Source organism: Narcine bancroftii, chromosome 3, assembly GCF_036971445.1.
Source record: "Narcine bancroftii isolate sNarBan1 chromosome 3, sNarBan1.hap1, whole genome shotgun sequence".
NCBI classification, from domain to species: Eukaryota; Metazoa; Chordata; class Chondrichthyes; order Torpediniformes; family Narcinidae; genus Narcine; species Narcine bancroftii.
This window is the reverse complement of record NC_091471.1, coordinates 230,538,382-230,554,709: the sequence shown is the minus strand read 5'-3', so window position 1 is coordinate 230,554,709 and position 16,328 is coordinate 230,538,382. Positions and strand designations below refer to the sequence as shown.

The 16,328-nt window shown below is 47.8% G+C and overlaps 1 protein-coding gene across 1 annotated transcript in view; it reads left to right on the top strand.

Annotated features, from left to right (window-relative positions):
- Nucleotides 1–16,328, top strand: part of LOC138756764 (protein kinase C alpha type-like) — a 97,400-nt gene that overhangs the window by 67,854 nt on the left and 13,218 nt on the right. The window contains exon 17 of the mRNA XM_069923149.1: nucleotides 5,043–5,076. Coding sequence (XP_069779250.1) covers nucleotides 5,043–5,076 — 34 coding nt within the window. The remainder of the gene's footprint in view (nucleotides 1–5,042; nucleotides 5,077–16,328) is intronic.

Here is a 16,328-nt window from a genome sequence, read left to right as displayed (position 1 = left end):
GAGCTACAACCCCCCCCCCCCTGGGGAATGGGCAGGTTGAAAAGGAGAACACCATGGTCTGGAAGGCTGTCAAACTGACCCTGAAGTCAAAAGGCCTTCCAGACTACGCTGGCAAAAAGTCCTCCCTATGGCACTCCATTCCATCCGGTCGCGACTATGTACCGCGACCAACGCTACTCCTCACGAGCTCCTATTCACTTTTGAAAGGAGGTTAGCATCAGGAACTACACTCCCAGTCTGGGTCACCACTCCTGGTCCAGTCCTTCTCAGGAAGTATGTGAGGAGAAGCAAGACCAACCCCTCCAGTGAAAAGGGTGAAACTGCTCCATGCCAATCTCACGTATGCCTACAGATGGTAGGGAGGACATCGTCTCGATCAGGGACCTGGCACCCGCCGAAACAAAGGGTCCGTTGCCTCCAGTGCCCTATGAGCCATGGAGCTCATTCTCGCCGGCCCCAGTCAGGGCCTCAAGGGATCCGGTTCAGGAGGAAAGTGCATCCCCCTCCACTGTAGAGCTGGAAATTTGTAAATAACTTTTTTTTTTCTGAATCAATGTTCTCTGTCTTCGTCCATAGACCCTAAATTCTTTTTTTAAAAACGTTATTTATTTGAAAAATTATTAGTAATCATACAAAATACAAACCATAACAAGATTTTTATATGTATAAAAGAAAAAGAAATTAAATTAAATCCCCCCCAACCCCTTCAGCCACTCTCTTAGAGAGCCAAAGAAATATATAAAAACTAAAAAATAAAATAAATCAAAGTACATCTAAATGCATATATTCCAAATATAGTGACCACTTTTTAACAAAAAAAGAATAATTATCATGTAAAACATGTGTAATTTTTTCCATAAACAATACAAGCTTTCATTTCATTTTGCCATCTCATTATATTAATCACTGTATTATCTTTCCATGTACTTGCTATACATTTTCAAGCTACGGACAATGCTAAATATACAAATGCAATTTGAAATTTATCCAACCCCAATCCCTTTAAAGGAACCCAATTAAAAAATGGATGGATCTAATGGTAACTTATACAATTTTTCCAAAATTAGCTTAATTTCTTCCCAAAATGGTTGTACATATATATAGGACCAAACAGTATGTAAGAAAGTTCCAACACATGTACAGATCTAAAAAGAATCTGAATTACTAAAGCCTTATTTTTTCAATTTCTCAGGAGTTAAATATAACTGATCCAAAAAATTATAATTAACCATTCCATATTGTACATTCGTCAATCTAGTAACACGATCATAACACATATTCATCCAATATTCTTCAGGAAAAACAAAAGTTAAGTCATTTTCCCATTTGAGCTTAGATTTCTCCCATTCCGGCCTATCCATATTATCTTGTAATACTTGATCCATAACAGAAATATAGCCCTTTTTAGGTATAGAAGAAATCAAAGACTCGAATACCAGCAATACAGGTAAAATCATCTCTCTACCATACATATATTTTTTTTTTACCAACGATTGAAGTTGATAATAAACAAATAAAGAATTTTCACAGATCCTAAATTCTGCAGGAAGGGGTGAATGCAGTGAACTGGGATTCATTGGCAGTGTGTTATGCTGATGGCTGGCCCTGCCTCCTAGCTCCACCCCTATCTGCCCATCTATAACTCTGGTTTCCCCCCTAAACCCTATCCTCAATTATAAACTAATAAAAGCATGTGTTCTCCCTCCAGTTGTGAGAGCTTTTATTTGCGCTACACCCTCTTCACTCTGCTACCATTTCAGGAAACTGAAGACGAGCTATTCAGCAGCACAGGGACAGCTTCTTCCCCTCCATCACCAGATGATTAATGAACCACAGACACGGCCTGACTTTGACTTGTGTGCACTGTTTGCATTTATTGTTGTCAGGTGGTTTTTATAGGAGCGTTTGCCCTGTGATGCCAAGAAACTGCGAATTCCCGAGACTTGCTCAGGACAATAAATCCTGATTCTGAGTCTCTTCCCTGTCCGAACCCAGGAAGTCTCGGGATCAGGAGCAAGGGTCCAGAGGACAGATCCAACAATGGTGGAAACTGTGGGGGTGTCGTAGATAAGGGTTTATGTCCTTGAACCTGGATGTGAGCTGCAAGAATCAGGGAAGGAAAGCCAGGGATATACGATTCAGTGATAATTGGGGGATCAGGGGTGGAGAGGCGGAGCACATTTAGGTCCTTGGGAATCACTATCTTGGAGGATCTTTCCTGGACCGGACACACCAATTGCATCATGAAGAAAGCATGTCAGCGATTCGACTTCCTCAGGAGTTTGCGGAGGAAACCCTGGAAAATTTCTACAGAGGTGCAGTGGAAAGTGTGCTGACTGGTTGCATCATGGTCTGGTTCAGGGTCACCAATACCCCCAAGCATAAAGCCCTCCAAAAGGTTGTGGGCACAGCCCAGGACATCATGGGCAAAACCCTCCACACTGTCGAGAACATCTACAGGGAACCCTGCCATTGGAAAGCAGCAATGATCATCAAGGATCCACACCACCCAGCACACACTCTGATCTCACTACTGCCATCATGGAAGAGGTGTAGGCTCGCTCCACCAGGTTCAGGAACAGCTGTTCTCCCTCCACCATCAGACTCCTCAATGACAAACTCAATCAGGGACTTGTTTAAAGACTTGTGCATCTATCTTATTGAGATCTTTCCTGTAGTTCGGTGACCAAAACTGCACACAATGCTCCAAATGTAGCCTTATCAATGTCTTGTTCAACTTCATCATAACGTCCCAACTCCCGTACTCAATACTTTGTTTTATGAAGGTCAATGTGCCAAAAGGTCTCTTTACAACCCTGTCTGTCTGTGATGTCACTTTCAGGGAACAATGTCTCTGTATTCCCCGATCCCTCTGTTCTACCACACTCCTCAGTGCCCAACCGTTCACTGTGGATGCCCGACATTGGTTTGTCCTTCCAAAATGCAACACCTCACACTTGTCTACATTAAACTCCATCAGCCATTTTCCAGCTGGTCCAGATCCCTCTGCACGTTTTGAAAACCTTCCTCACTGTCCACAACGCCTCCAATCTCAGTGTCATCTGCAAACTTGCTGATCAAATTCACCACATGATCATCCAGATAATTGATATCGATGACAAACAACGATGGTCCCAGCACCGATCCCTAAGGGACCCCACTAGTCACAGGCTTCCAGTCTGAGAAGCCTTGTCCAGCACTGCTCTCTGGCTTGTCCCACACAGCCAATTTCAAATCCAGTTTATAACCTCTCCGTGGATACCCAGTGTCTGAATCTCTGAACTAGCCTCCCATGTGGGACCTTGTTGAAGGTTTTAGTAAAGTCCATGTAGACAACATCCACAGCCTTTCCATCATCTACCTTCTTGGTAACCACTTCGAAAAACTCTACAAGATTCATTAAACACAACCAACCAAGCACAAAGCCATGCTGACTGTCCTTAATCAGCCCTTGGTTGTCCAACCATCTCTATATCTGATCTCTCAGAACTCCTAATAATTTACCCACCACTGACATCAGGCTCCCTGGCCTATAATTTCCTGGTTTATTTATGGAGCATTTCTTAAACAACAGGACAACACGAGCTGCCCTCCAGTCCTCTGGCACCTTACCCATGGCCAATAGATCCTCCAGGGCTCCTAGAATTTCTACACTTGTCTCCCTCAAGGTCCGAGGGGATATTGTATCCGGCCCATGGATTTTTCTACCTTTATTCTCTGTAAGGCAGCTTCATCTCTTCCTCCTTAATCTCCATCTGCTCCATGGCCCTTTTATTGGTTTCTCTTCCTTCCTTATCCACGAGGCCAGATTCCTTACTAAATACTGATGCATAAAACTGTTAAGATCTCCCCTCATTTCGTGAAGCTCCACACATCGTTGAACACTCTGATCCTCTCGGGAACCAATTTTGCCCCTTACTATCCTTTTGCTGTTAATATCCTTGTAGAACCCCTTGGGGTTTACCTTCACATTATCTGCCAGAGCAAATTTGGGTCTTTTTTTCCACTCCTGATTTCCTCCTGGAGTATTTTCCTGCATTTTCCATACTCTTCAAGTGCCTCATTAGCTCCTTGTGGCCGATCCCTACTCTATACCTCCCTCTTCCTCTTCACCAGATCACCAACATCCCTCAAAAGCCAGCATTCCCCGAGCCTGGCAACCATGCCTTTAATCCTGACAGGAATACGCAAACTCTGAACTCTCAAGATTTCACCCTTGAAGGCTGTCCACTTACCTGACACACCCTTGCCAGAAAACAACACGTCCCAATCCACTCTCCCCAGATCTTTTCAAATTTCCACAATATTTGGCTTCTCCAATTTAGAATCCCGACGTGGGGACCAGATTTATCCCTTCTCCATAAAGATCTAATGGCATTATGATCACAGGACCCAAAGTGTTCCCCTACATATACATCTGGCACCTGTCCTGTCTGGTTTGCTAATAGGAGATCCAGTTTTACACACTCTCTCTCTCTCTCTCTCTCTCTCTCTCTCTCTCGTTGGTACCTCTATACATTGATTTAGACAAACTCTAAGCCGTCCAGCCCTTTTAAGGTATGGGTGTCCCAGTCAAAATATGGGAAGTTAAAATCTCCCACTATCACGTCCTGCTTCTTACATTGGTCTGCTCTCTCTCTACAGATTTTCTCCTCCAATTCTTTCCAGGCACTTGCAGGTCTGTAAAGGCATACCTTCATGAAGGCGCCATGGCCAGCTCCGAGGCGCAGATTCCAACCCTTCTCAGGGAAGGTGATCAGCGATCCATAATATAGCCCTACATGGTGTGGTCGCACCTTTCCCATTCCTTAGCTCCACTCGTGTGGCCTCTGCAGACAAACCCTCCCAGCAGTCATGACCTCGCACAGCTGAGATATTTTCCCTGACCATCAATCCCACTCCTCCCCCTTTCGTGCCAGCATTGCAGTCAGTTTGTTCTCATTCATTAAATGTTTACAGTTCTTTTATTTGTTTACATGTTTACGCTGTGAACAGTTTATTTTTTGCACTACCAATTAGTGGTAATTCTGTTGTGCCCACAGGAAAAAGGAATCTCAGGGTTATATGAGATGTCAGGTATGTTCTCTGACAATAAATCTGGAATCTGAAGAATCAATGTTATTTTACCTGTGATAAAGTAATTGTTCGATTAAATGCTTGTGAAAATGAAATTAACTGGTCGGACACAGTAAAGGTCCTTCCCCCCGTCCTGTCATACACTCCCTGGGGTGGGACACAGTGTGAAGCCCCCTCACCCCCCCGTCCTGTCACACACTCCCGGGGTGGGACATAGAGTGAAGCTCCCATTCCCCCTTAACCCCTCCCCTCTCCCCTACCTCAGTCTCTTTCCCCCTCTCCCCTCCTTCACATCCTTTTCCCTTTACCCCCTTTCGCTCTTACCTTCTCTTTCCCCATTTTCCCTTTCCTCATCTTTCCACCTTCTCTCTCTCCCCTTCTGCCCTCTCCCTACCCCATCTTACTGCCCCTCTCCATCTCTCTCCCCTTCCCCCTCTCTGCCTCTCCCCTCCCACTCCCCTCTACCTGTCCTCCTCCTCTCTCCCCTCCCATCTCCCCTACCCCTTTCTCTCCCCTCCCCTTCTCCCCTTGCCCGCTCCCTCTCCTACTCCCCGCTCCCTCTCTCCCACTCCTTCTCTCCCCCTCCCTGCTCCCCTCTTCTTCCCAACTCTCCCGTCTCCCTCACTCTCCCTCTCTCCTCTGCTCCCCATACCTCCCCCACCTCCCCACTCCCCCTACCTCCTCCACACCTCCTACTTACCCCACTCCCCCTCTCCATTCCACCTCTCTCCCTCACTCCCCGTCTCCCCTTTCTCCCCCTCTCCTTCACTCCTCCTCTCTCTTCCACTCCCCCTTACTCCCCCTACTTCCTCTCCCCTTTACCACTCCCCCTCTCCCCTCTTCTCCACTCCTCCCCTCTCTCCCCCACTCCCCCTTTCTCCATCTCCCCCTCTCTCCCCATTCTCCATCTCTCCCCCACCCCCACTCTCCATTTTCCCCCTCTCCCCCTCTGTCCTTGCCCCAGCCGGGGGGAGGTTCTCTCCCAGCGCTGACAGTCACATGCCACCTCTCTCTCTCTCTCTCTCTCCTCCCCCCCCCCCCCCCCACCCCTCTCTCTCTCTCCGCCCGCCCAGCTCCGCACCTCTGTACCGGCAGTGTGCGAGCCCAGGCCCGCAGCCAGCGCCGACCGCAGCCCCTGCCCCAGTAGCCGGGACTCACCAGGAGCCCGCAGCCCCTGCAGTCGACCTCTGCGCGGGGAAGGGAAGTCCTCTCTCTCTCCTTCCCATCCCCTCTCTCTCTCTCTCTCTCTCTCTTTCAGTCCCCCCCCACTCTCTCTCTCCTTCACCATCCCCTTCCTTCCAACCCCCCCTCCTTCTCCTTCACCATCCCCTTCCTTCCAACCCCCCCTCTCCTTCCATTTCCTCTCTCTCCTTCCAATCCCTCTCTCCTTCTCCATCCCCTTTCTCCTTTTCCACCATCCCCCTCTCTCTCCTCCCCATCCCTCTATTCCTCCATCCCCTATCATTCTCCCCCTTTCTCTTCCTCTCTCACCCCATTAGCCTCTCTCTCTCTCTCTCTCTCTCTCTCTCTCTCTCCTCTATCCCTCATCACCCCCCTTCTCTCCTTCATACTGCCCACCCTCTTCAATCAGTGTGTGTGTGAGAGAGAGGAATCAGGAGTGATAAATGCTCAGCTGTTTGAAGGGTGCACAAAGCTGGTTCTTGGGAAATCTGCTTGGCATGTCTTAGAGGTGAGTGTGATCCTGCGGGGAATGGGGAGAGATGGAGGGAGAGAGGTGGGGAGGAGAGAGGGGGAGGGGGGGAGGTGGGCAAGAGAGGGGAGAGGGGAAGATAGGAGAGAGGGGAGAAAGAGGGGAGGAAGTGAGGGTAAAGAGGGGTTAGAGAGAAGAGAGAGATTGGGAGAGGGGAGAATGAAAGGGGAAGAGAGGTGGAGTGAGAGGGAAAGGGGGAGCGATAGGGGAGATAGAGTGGGGAGTGGGGAGTGGGGAGAGGGGTGGGAGTGATGGGGAGTGTGAGAGAGAGAAGGGGAGAGAGAGGGAGAGAGTTATGGGGAGGGAAGGAGAGAGAGAGATAATGGGATGTCACAAACTAGAAGAGCCAAAGGGGCCTGTTTTCTGTTCTGGAGACTTCTAAGATTGGATGATGAGGAGGAGAGGGAGATAGGAGAAGAGGGGGCAGAGAAAGGGGGTAGAGAATGTGGGCGAGAGGGAAAGAGAGGGGAGGGGGAGAGAGAGTAGGGGAAGAGAAGGGGTAGAGGGATGGGGAGAAAGAGGGGGAGAGAGAGAGAATGGAAAGAGAAGGGGAGAGAGATGGGAATTTAGACAGAGGGGAGGAGAGAGAATGGGAGAAGGAGAGGAGAAAAAGGGGGTGGGAGAACTGTCAACCTCACAAACAGCATCAGAGATCCCACTCTCTCTGAACCCCATGGATAGTTGGGGGAATCTCGGCAGAGACACAATGAGATGCAGGAAGACAGGGTAGAGGAGACACATAAAGGCTGGTCCTGATCCAGCGCATTGGGGGGGGGTTATATATAGAATATCAGATCCCAGGGATTGGGTTTCAGGCTGGGATTTGATCCAAGGGTTCGGGGGAGTTATATATAGAATAACAGATTCCCGGGAGTGAGCCACAGGCTGGGATCTGATCCAGGGGTTCGAGATGTTTATACATAGAATAACATCCTCAGGAGAGGGGTACGGGCTGGGATCATATCCTGGGGTTCGGTGATTTTATAAATAGAATAACAGATCCCCTGGAATGGTTCACAGGCAGGAATCTGATCCAGGGGTTCGGGGGGGGGGGGGGTTATATATAGAATTAAAGATCCTTGGGAGTGGGTAACAGGCTGGGAATTGATACAGGGGTTGGGGGGAGTTTTATATTGAATAATAGATACCTAAGAGTGGGCCACAGGCTCGGATCTGATCCAGGGGTTCAGGGTGTTTATATATAGAATAACATCCTCAGGAGTGGGCTAAAAGCTGGGATCTGATCCAGGGGTTCAGGGAGTTTATAGATAGAATAACATCTCCCAGGGAGTGGGACACAGATCCTCGGGAGAGCGTTATGGGCTCGGGTCTGATCCAGGGGTTCAGTGGTTTTATAGATAGAATAACAGATCCCCTGGAGTGGGTCACAGGCTGGGATCTGATCCAGGGGTTTATATATATAATAACAGATCGCTAGGAGTGGGTAACAGGCTGGGGACTGATCCAGGAGTTCGGGGGGTGGGGTGGGGGTAGGTTATATATAGAATAACAGATGCCCGGGAGTGGGTTACAGGCTGGGATCAAATCCAGGGGTTTAAATATAGAATAACAGATCCCTGGGAGTGAGTAACAGGCTGCGAACTTATCCAGGGGTTCGAGGGGGTTCATATATAGAATAACAGATCCCCTGGAGTGGGTCATAGTCTGGGATCTGATCCAGAGGTTTATATAGAGAATAATTGATCACTGGGAGTGGGTCACAGGCTGAGATCTGATCCAGGGGTTTGGTGGGGTGGTTTATATAGAGAATAACAGATTTCTGGGAGTGGGTCATAGGGTGGGGTCTGATCCAGGGATTCGGGGGGATTATATATAGAATAACAAATGCTCAGGAGTGGGTCACAGGCTGGGATCTGATCCAAGAGGTTGTGGTGTTAATATGTAGAATAGCAGATCTCTGCAAGTGGATCACAGACTGGGTACTGATTCAGGCGTTTGGGGGTTTATATATAGAATAATAGATCCCTGTGAGTGGATCACAGACTGGGATCTGATCCCGGGGTTCTGCGGTTTTATATATAGAATAACAGATCACGAGGAATGGGTCACAGGCTGGGATCTGATCCAGGGGTTCGGGGTGGGGGGTTTATATATAGAAGAATAGATCCTCAGGAGTGGGCCACAGGCTGGGGTCTGATTTGGGGGGAGGGGTCTTTATATATAGAATAACATAACCCTGAAATGGGTTACAGGCTGTGTTTTGATCCAGGAGATTGGGGTGTTCATATGTAGAATAGCTGATCCCTGCAAGTGGATCACTGGCTGGGGACTGATTCAGGGTTTGGGTTTTTTTTTAATGGGATAACAGATCCCCAGGAGTGGGTCACAGGCTGGAATTGATCCAGGTGTTCTGGGTGTTTAAATATAGAATTACAGATCCCCGGGAGTGGGTTACAGGCTCAGATCTGAGCCAGGTGTTTGGGGCATTTAAATAAAGAATAACTGATCCAAGGAGTGGTTCACAGGATACTCCTCATCCAGGGGTTCTGGGGAAGGGGATTTATATATAGAATAACAGATCCCCAGGAGTGGGTAACAGGCTGGGTTCTGATCCAGGAGATTGAGGTGTTCATATGTAGAATAGTGGATCCCTGCAAGTGGATCATAGACTGGGGACTGATTCAGGGGTTTGGGGGTTTATACATATAATAACAGATCCATGGGAGTGGGTCACAGACTGGGATCTGATCCAGGGGTTCTGGGGTTTTTATATAGAATAACAGATCTCCAGGAATGGATCACAGGCTGGGTTCTGATCCAGGAGTTCTGGGAGTTTATGTATAGAATAACAGATCCCCATGAGTGGCTTACAGCCAGGGATCTATTCCAGGAGATTAGGGCATTCATATGCAGAATAGCAGATTCCCAGGAGTGGGTTTCAGGCTGGGATTTGATCCAGGGGTTCGGGTGGGGGGGGTTATATGTAGAATAACAGATCCCCGGGAGTGAACCACAGGCTGGGATGTGATCCAGGAGTTCAGGGTGTTTATATATAGAATAACAGATCCCTGAGAGTGGGTCAAAAGCTGGGATCTGATCCAAGGTTTCGATATGTTTATACATAGAATAACAGATCCTCAGGAGAGGGGTACGGGCTGGGATCACATCCTGGGGTTCGGGGATTTTATAAATAGAATAACAGATCCTCTGGAATGGAATCTGATGCAGGGGTTCAGTGGGGGGGGGGGGGGGTTATATATAGAAGTAAAGATCCCTGGGAGTGGGTAACAGGCTGGGATTTGATACAGGAGTTGGGGGGAGTTATATGTTGAATAATAGATATCCAAAAGTGGGCCACAGGCTCGGATCTGATCCAGGGGTTCAGGGTGTTTATATATAGAATAACATCCTCAGGAGTGGGCTAAAAGCTGGGATCTGATCCAGGGGTTCAGGGAGTTTATATATAGAATAACATCTCCCAGGGAGTGGGTCACAGATCCTCGGGAGAGCGTTATGGGCTCGGGTCTGATCCAGGGGTTCAGTGGTTTTATAGATAGAATAACAGATCCCCCGGAGTGGGTCACAGGCTGGGATCTGATCCAGGGGTTTATATATAGAATAACAGATCGCTAGGAGTGGGTAACAGGTTGGGGATTGATCCAGCAGTTTGGGGGGGGTGGGTTATATATAGAATAACAGATCTCTGGGAGTGGGTTACAGGCTTGGATCATATCCAGGGGTTTAAATATAGAATAACAGATCCCTGGGAGTGAGTAGCAGGCTGCGGACTTATCCAGTGGTTCGGGGGGTTTATATATAGAATAATAGATACCCTGGAGTGGGTCATGGGCTGGGATCTGATCAAGAGGTTTATATAGAGAATAACTGATCCCTGGGAGTGGGTCGCAGTCTGAGATCTGATCCAGGGGTTTGGTGGGGGTGGGGGGTGGTGTTTATATATAGAATAACAGATTTCTGGGAGTGGGTCATAGGCTGAGGTCTGATCCAGGGATTCGGGTGGGAATTATAAATAGAATAACAAATTCCCAGGAGTGGGTCACAGGCTGGGATCTGATCCAGGAGATTGTGGTGTTAATATGTAGAATAGCAGATCTCTGCAAATGGATCACAGACTGGGGACTGATTTAGGGGTTTGGGGGTTTATATATAGAATAATACATCCCTGTGAGTGGATCACAGACTGGGATCTGATAAAGGCAAAGGAGGAAAAACCCAACACCCAACCCCAACCTACCAATTTTCCCCTGCAACCGCTGCAACCGTGTCTGCCTGTCCCGCATCGGACTTGTCAGCCACAAACGAGCCTGCAGCTGACGTGGACATTTACCCCCTCCATAAATCTTCGTCCGCGAAGCCAAGCCAAAGAAGAAGAACAGATCACGAGGAATGGGTCACAGGCTGGGATCTGATCCAGGAGTTCTGGGTGTTTATATATAGAATAAGCAATCCCAGAATTGTGTCACAGGCTGGGATGTGATCCAGGGGTTCAGGAGTATTATATATAGAATAACAGATCCCCGAGAGAGGGTCACAGGCTGGGACCTCATCCAGGGGTTCGGGGTGGGTGGGGGGGGTTTATATATCCAGGAGATTGGAGTGTTTATATGTAGAACAGCTGATTCCTGCAGGTAGATCACTGGCTGGGGACTGATTCAGGGTTTCGGTTTTTTTTAATAGGATAACAGATCCCCAGGAGTGGGTCACAGGCTGGAATTGATCCAGGTGTTCTGGGTGTTTAAATATAGAATTACAGATCCCCGGGAGTGGGTTACAGGCTCGGATCTGAGCCAGGTGTTTGGGGCATTTAAATAAAGAATAACTGATCCAAGGAGTGGTTCACATGATAGTCCTGATCCAGAGGTTCTGGGGAACGGGGCTTTATATATAGAATAACAGATCCCCAGGAGTGGGTAACAGGCTGGGTCCTGATTCAGGAGATTGAGGTGTTCATATGTAGAATAGTGGATCCCTGTAAGTGGATCACAGACTGGGGACTGATTCAGGGGTTTGGGGGTTTATATATAGAATAATAGATCCCTGTGAGTGGATCACAGACTGGGATCTGATCCCGGGGTTCTGCGGTTTTATATATAGAATAACAGATCACGAGGAATGGGTCACAGGCTGGGATCTGATCCAGGGGTTCGGGGTGGGGGGTTTATATATAGAAGAATAGATCCTCAGGAGTGGGCCACAGGCTGGGGTCTGATTTGGGGGGAGGGGTCTTTATATATAGAATAACATAACCCTGAAATGGGTTACAGGCTGTGTTTTGATCCAGGAGATTGGGGTGTTCATATGTAGAAAAGCTGATCCCTGCAAGTGGATCACTGGCTGGGGACTGATTCAGGGTTTGGGTTTTTTTTTAATGGGATAACAGATCCCCAGGAGTGGGTCACAGGCTGGAATTGATCCAGGTGTTCTGGGTGTTTAAATATAGAATTACAGATCCCCGGGAGTGGGTTACAGGCTCAGATCTGAGCCAGGTGTTTGGGGCATTTAAATAAAGAATAACTGATCCAAGGAGTGGTTCACAGGATACTCCTCATCCAGGGGTTCTGGGGAAGGGGATTTATATATAGAATAACAGATCCCCAGGAGTGGGTAACAGGCTGGGTTCTGATCCAGGAGATTGAGGTGTTCATATGTAGAATAGTGGATCCCTGCAAGTGGATCATAGACTGGGGACTGATTCAGGGGTTTGGGGGTTTATACATATAATAACAGATCCATGGGAGTGGGTCACAGACTGGGATCTGATCCAGGGGTTCTGGGGTTTTTATATAGAATAACAGATCTCCAGGAATGGATCACAGGCTGGGTTCTGATCCAGGAGTTCTGGGAGTTTATGTATAGAATAACAGATCCCCATGAGTGGCTTACAGCCAGGGATCTATTCTAGGAGATTAGGGCATTCATATGCAGAATAGCAGATTCCCAGGAGTGGGTTTCAGGCTGGGATTTGATCCAGGGGTTCGGGTGGGGGGGGTTATATGTAGAATAACAGATCCCCGGGAGTGAACCACAGGCTGGGATGTGATCCAGGAGTTCAGGGTGTTTATATATAGAATAACAGATCCCTGAGAGTGGGTCAAAAGCTGGGATCTGATCCAAGGTTTCGATATGTTTATACATAGAATAACAGATCCTCAGGAGAGGGGTACGGGCTGGGATCACATCCTGGGGTTCGGGGATTTTATAAATAGAATAACAGATCCCCTGGAATGGTTCACAGGCAGGAATCTGATGCATGGGTTCAGTGGTGGGGGGGGGGGGGGGCGGGGTTATATATAGAAGTAAAGATCCCTGGGAGTGGGTAACAGGCTGGGATTTGATATAGGAGTTGGGGGGAGTTATATGTTGAATAATAGATATCCAAAAGTGGGCCACAGGCTCGGATCTGATCCAGGGGTTCAGGGTGTTTATATATAGAATAACATCCTCAGGAGTGGGCTAAAAGCTGGGATCTGATCCAGGGGTTCAGGGAGTTTATATATAGAATAACATCTCCCAGGGAGTGGGTCACAGATCCTCGGGAGAGCGTTATGGGCTCGGGTCTGATCCAGGGGTTCAGTGGTTTTATAGATAGAATAACAGATCCCCCGGAGTGGGTCACAGGCTGGAATCTGATCCAGGGGTTTATATATAGAATAACAGATCGCTAGGAGTGGGTAACAGGTTGGGGATTGATCCAGCAGTTCGGGGGGGGTGGGTTATATATAGAATAACAGATCTCTGGGAGTGGGTTACAGGCTTGGATCATATCCAGGGGTTTAAATATAGAATAACAGATCCCTGGGAGTGAGTAGCAGGCTGCGGACTTATCCAGTGGTTCGGGGGGTTTATATATAGAATAATAGATACCCTGGAGTGGGTCATGGGCTGGGATCTGATCAAGAGGTTTATATAGAGAATAACTGATCCCTGTGAGTGGGTCGCAGTCTGAGATCTGATCCAGGGGTTTGGTGGGGGTGGGGGGTGGTGTTTATATATAGAATAACAGATTTCTGGGAGTGGGTCATAGGCTGAGGTCTGATCCAGGGATTCGGGTGGGAATTATAAATAGAATAACAAATTCCCAGGAGTGGGTCACAGGCTGGGATCTGATCCAGGAGATTGTGGTGTTAATATGTAGAATAGCAGATCTCTGCAAATGGATCACAGACTGGGATCTGATAAAGGCAAAGGAGGAAAAACCCAACACCCAACCCCAACCAACCAATTTTCCCCTGCAACCGCTGCAACCGTGTCTGCCTGTCCCGCATCGGACTTGTCAGCCACAAACGAGCCTGCAGCTGACGTGGACATTTACCCCCTCCATAAATCTTCGTCCGCGAAGCCAAGCCAAAGAAGAAGAACAGATCACGAGGAATGGGTCACAGGCTGGGATCTGATCCAGGAGTTCTGGGTGTTTATATATAGAATAAGCAATCCCAGAATTGTGTCACAGGCTGGGATGTGATCCAGGGGTTCAGGAGTATTATATATAGAATAACAGATCCCCGAGAGAGGGTCACAGGCTGGGACCTCATCCAGGGGTTCGGGGTGGGTGGGGGGGTTTATATATCCAGGAGATTGGAGTGTTTATATGTAGAATAGCTGATTCCTGCAAGTGGATCACTGGCTGGGGACTGATTCAGGGTTTCGGTTTTTTTTAATAGGATAACAGATCCCCAGGAGTGGGTCACAGGCTGGAATTGATCCAGGTGTTCTGGGTGTTTAAATATAGAATTACAGATCCCCGGGAGTGGGTTACAGGCTCGGATCTGAGCCAGGTGTTTGGGGCATTTAAATAAAGAATAACTGATCCAAGGAGTGGTTCACATGATAGTCCTGATCCAGAGGTTCTGGGGAACGGGGCTTTATATATAGAATAACAGATCCCCAGGAGTGGGTAACAGGCTGGGTCCTGATTCAGGAGATTGAGGTGTTCATATGTAGAATAGTGGATCCCTGTAAGTGGATCATAGACTGGGGACTGATTCAGGGGTTTGGGGGTTTATACATATAATAACAGATCCATGGGAGTGGGTCACAGACTGGGATCTGATCCAGGGGTTCTGGGTTTTTTATATAGAATAACAGATCTCCAGGAATGGATCACAGGCTGGGATCTGATCCAGGAGTTCTGGGAGTTTATGTATAGAATAACAAATCCCCTTGAGTGGCTTACAGCCTGGGATCTGTTCCAGGAGATTAGGGTGTTCATATGTAGAATAGCAGATCCCCAGGAGTGGGTTTCAGGCTGGGATTTGATACAGGGGTTCGGGGGTGTTCATATGTAGAATAACAGATCCCCGGGAGTGAACCACAGGCTGGGATGTGATCCAGGAGTTCGGGGTATTTATATATAGAATAACAGATCCCTGAGAGTGGGTCACAAGCTGTGATCTGATCCAGGGGTTCGAGATGTTTATACATAGAATAACATCCTCGGGAGAGGGGTATGGGCTGGGATCATATCCTGGGGTTCGGTGATTTTATAAATAGAATAACAGATCCCCTGGAATGGTTCACAGGCAGGAATCTGATCCAGGGGTTTGGGGGGGGGGGGGTTATATATAGAATTAAAGATCCTTGGGAGTGGGTAACAGGCTGGGAATTGATACAGGGGTTGGGGGGAGTTTTATATTGAATAATAGATACCTAAGAGTGGGCCACAGGCTCGGATCTGATCCAGGGGTTCAGGGTGTTTATATATAGAATAACATCCCCAGGAGTGGGCCAAAAGCTGGGATCTGATCCAGGGGTTCAGGGAATTTATATATAGAATAACATCTCCCAGGGAGTAGGTCACAGATCCTCGGGATAGCGTTATGGGCTCGGGTCTGATCCAGGGGTTCAGTGGTTTTATAGATAGAATAACAGATCCCCTGGAGTGGGTCACAGGCTGGGATCTGATCCAGGGGTTTATATATATAATAACAGATCGCTAGGAGTGGGTAACAGGCTGGGGACTGATTCAGGAGTTCAGGGGGGTGGGTTATATATAGAATAACAGATCCCTGGGAGTGGCTTATAGGCTGGGATCAGATCCAAGGGTTTAAATATAGAATAACAGATCCCTGGGAGTGAGTAGCAGGCTGCAGATGTATACAGGGGTTCGGGGTGTTTATATATAGAATAACAGATACCCTGGATTTGGTCACAGGCTGGGATCTGATCAAGAGGTTTATATAGAGAATAATTGATCCCTGGGAGTGGGTCACAGTCTGAGATCTGATCCAGGGGTTTGGTCTGGGTGGGGGTGGTGTTTATATATGGAATAACAGATTTCTGGGAGTGGGTCATAGGCTGAGGTCTGATCCAGGGATTCAGGGGGGATTATAAATAGAATAACAAATTCCCAGGAGTTGGTCACAGGCTTGGATCTGATCCAGGAGATTGTGGTGTTAATATGTAGAATAGCAGATCTCTGCAAGTTGATCACACACTGGGGACTGATTCAGGGGTTTGTGGGTTTATATATAGAATAATAGATCCCTGTGAGTGGATCACAGACTGGGATCTGATCCAGGGCTTCTGGGGTTTTATATATAGAATAACAGATCACGAGGAA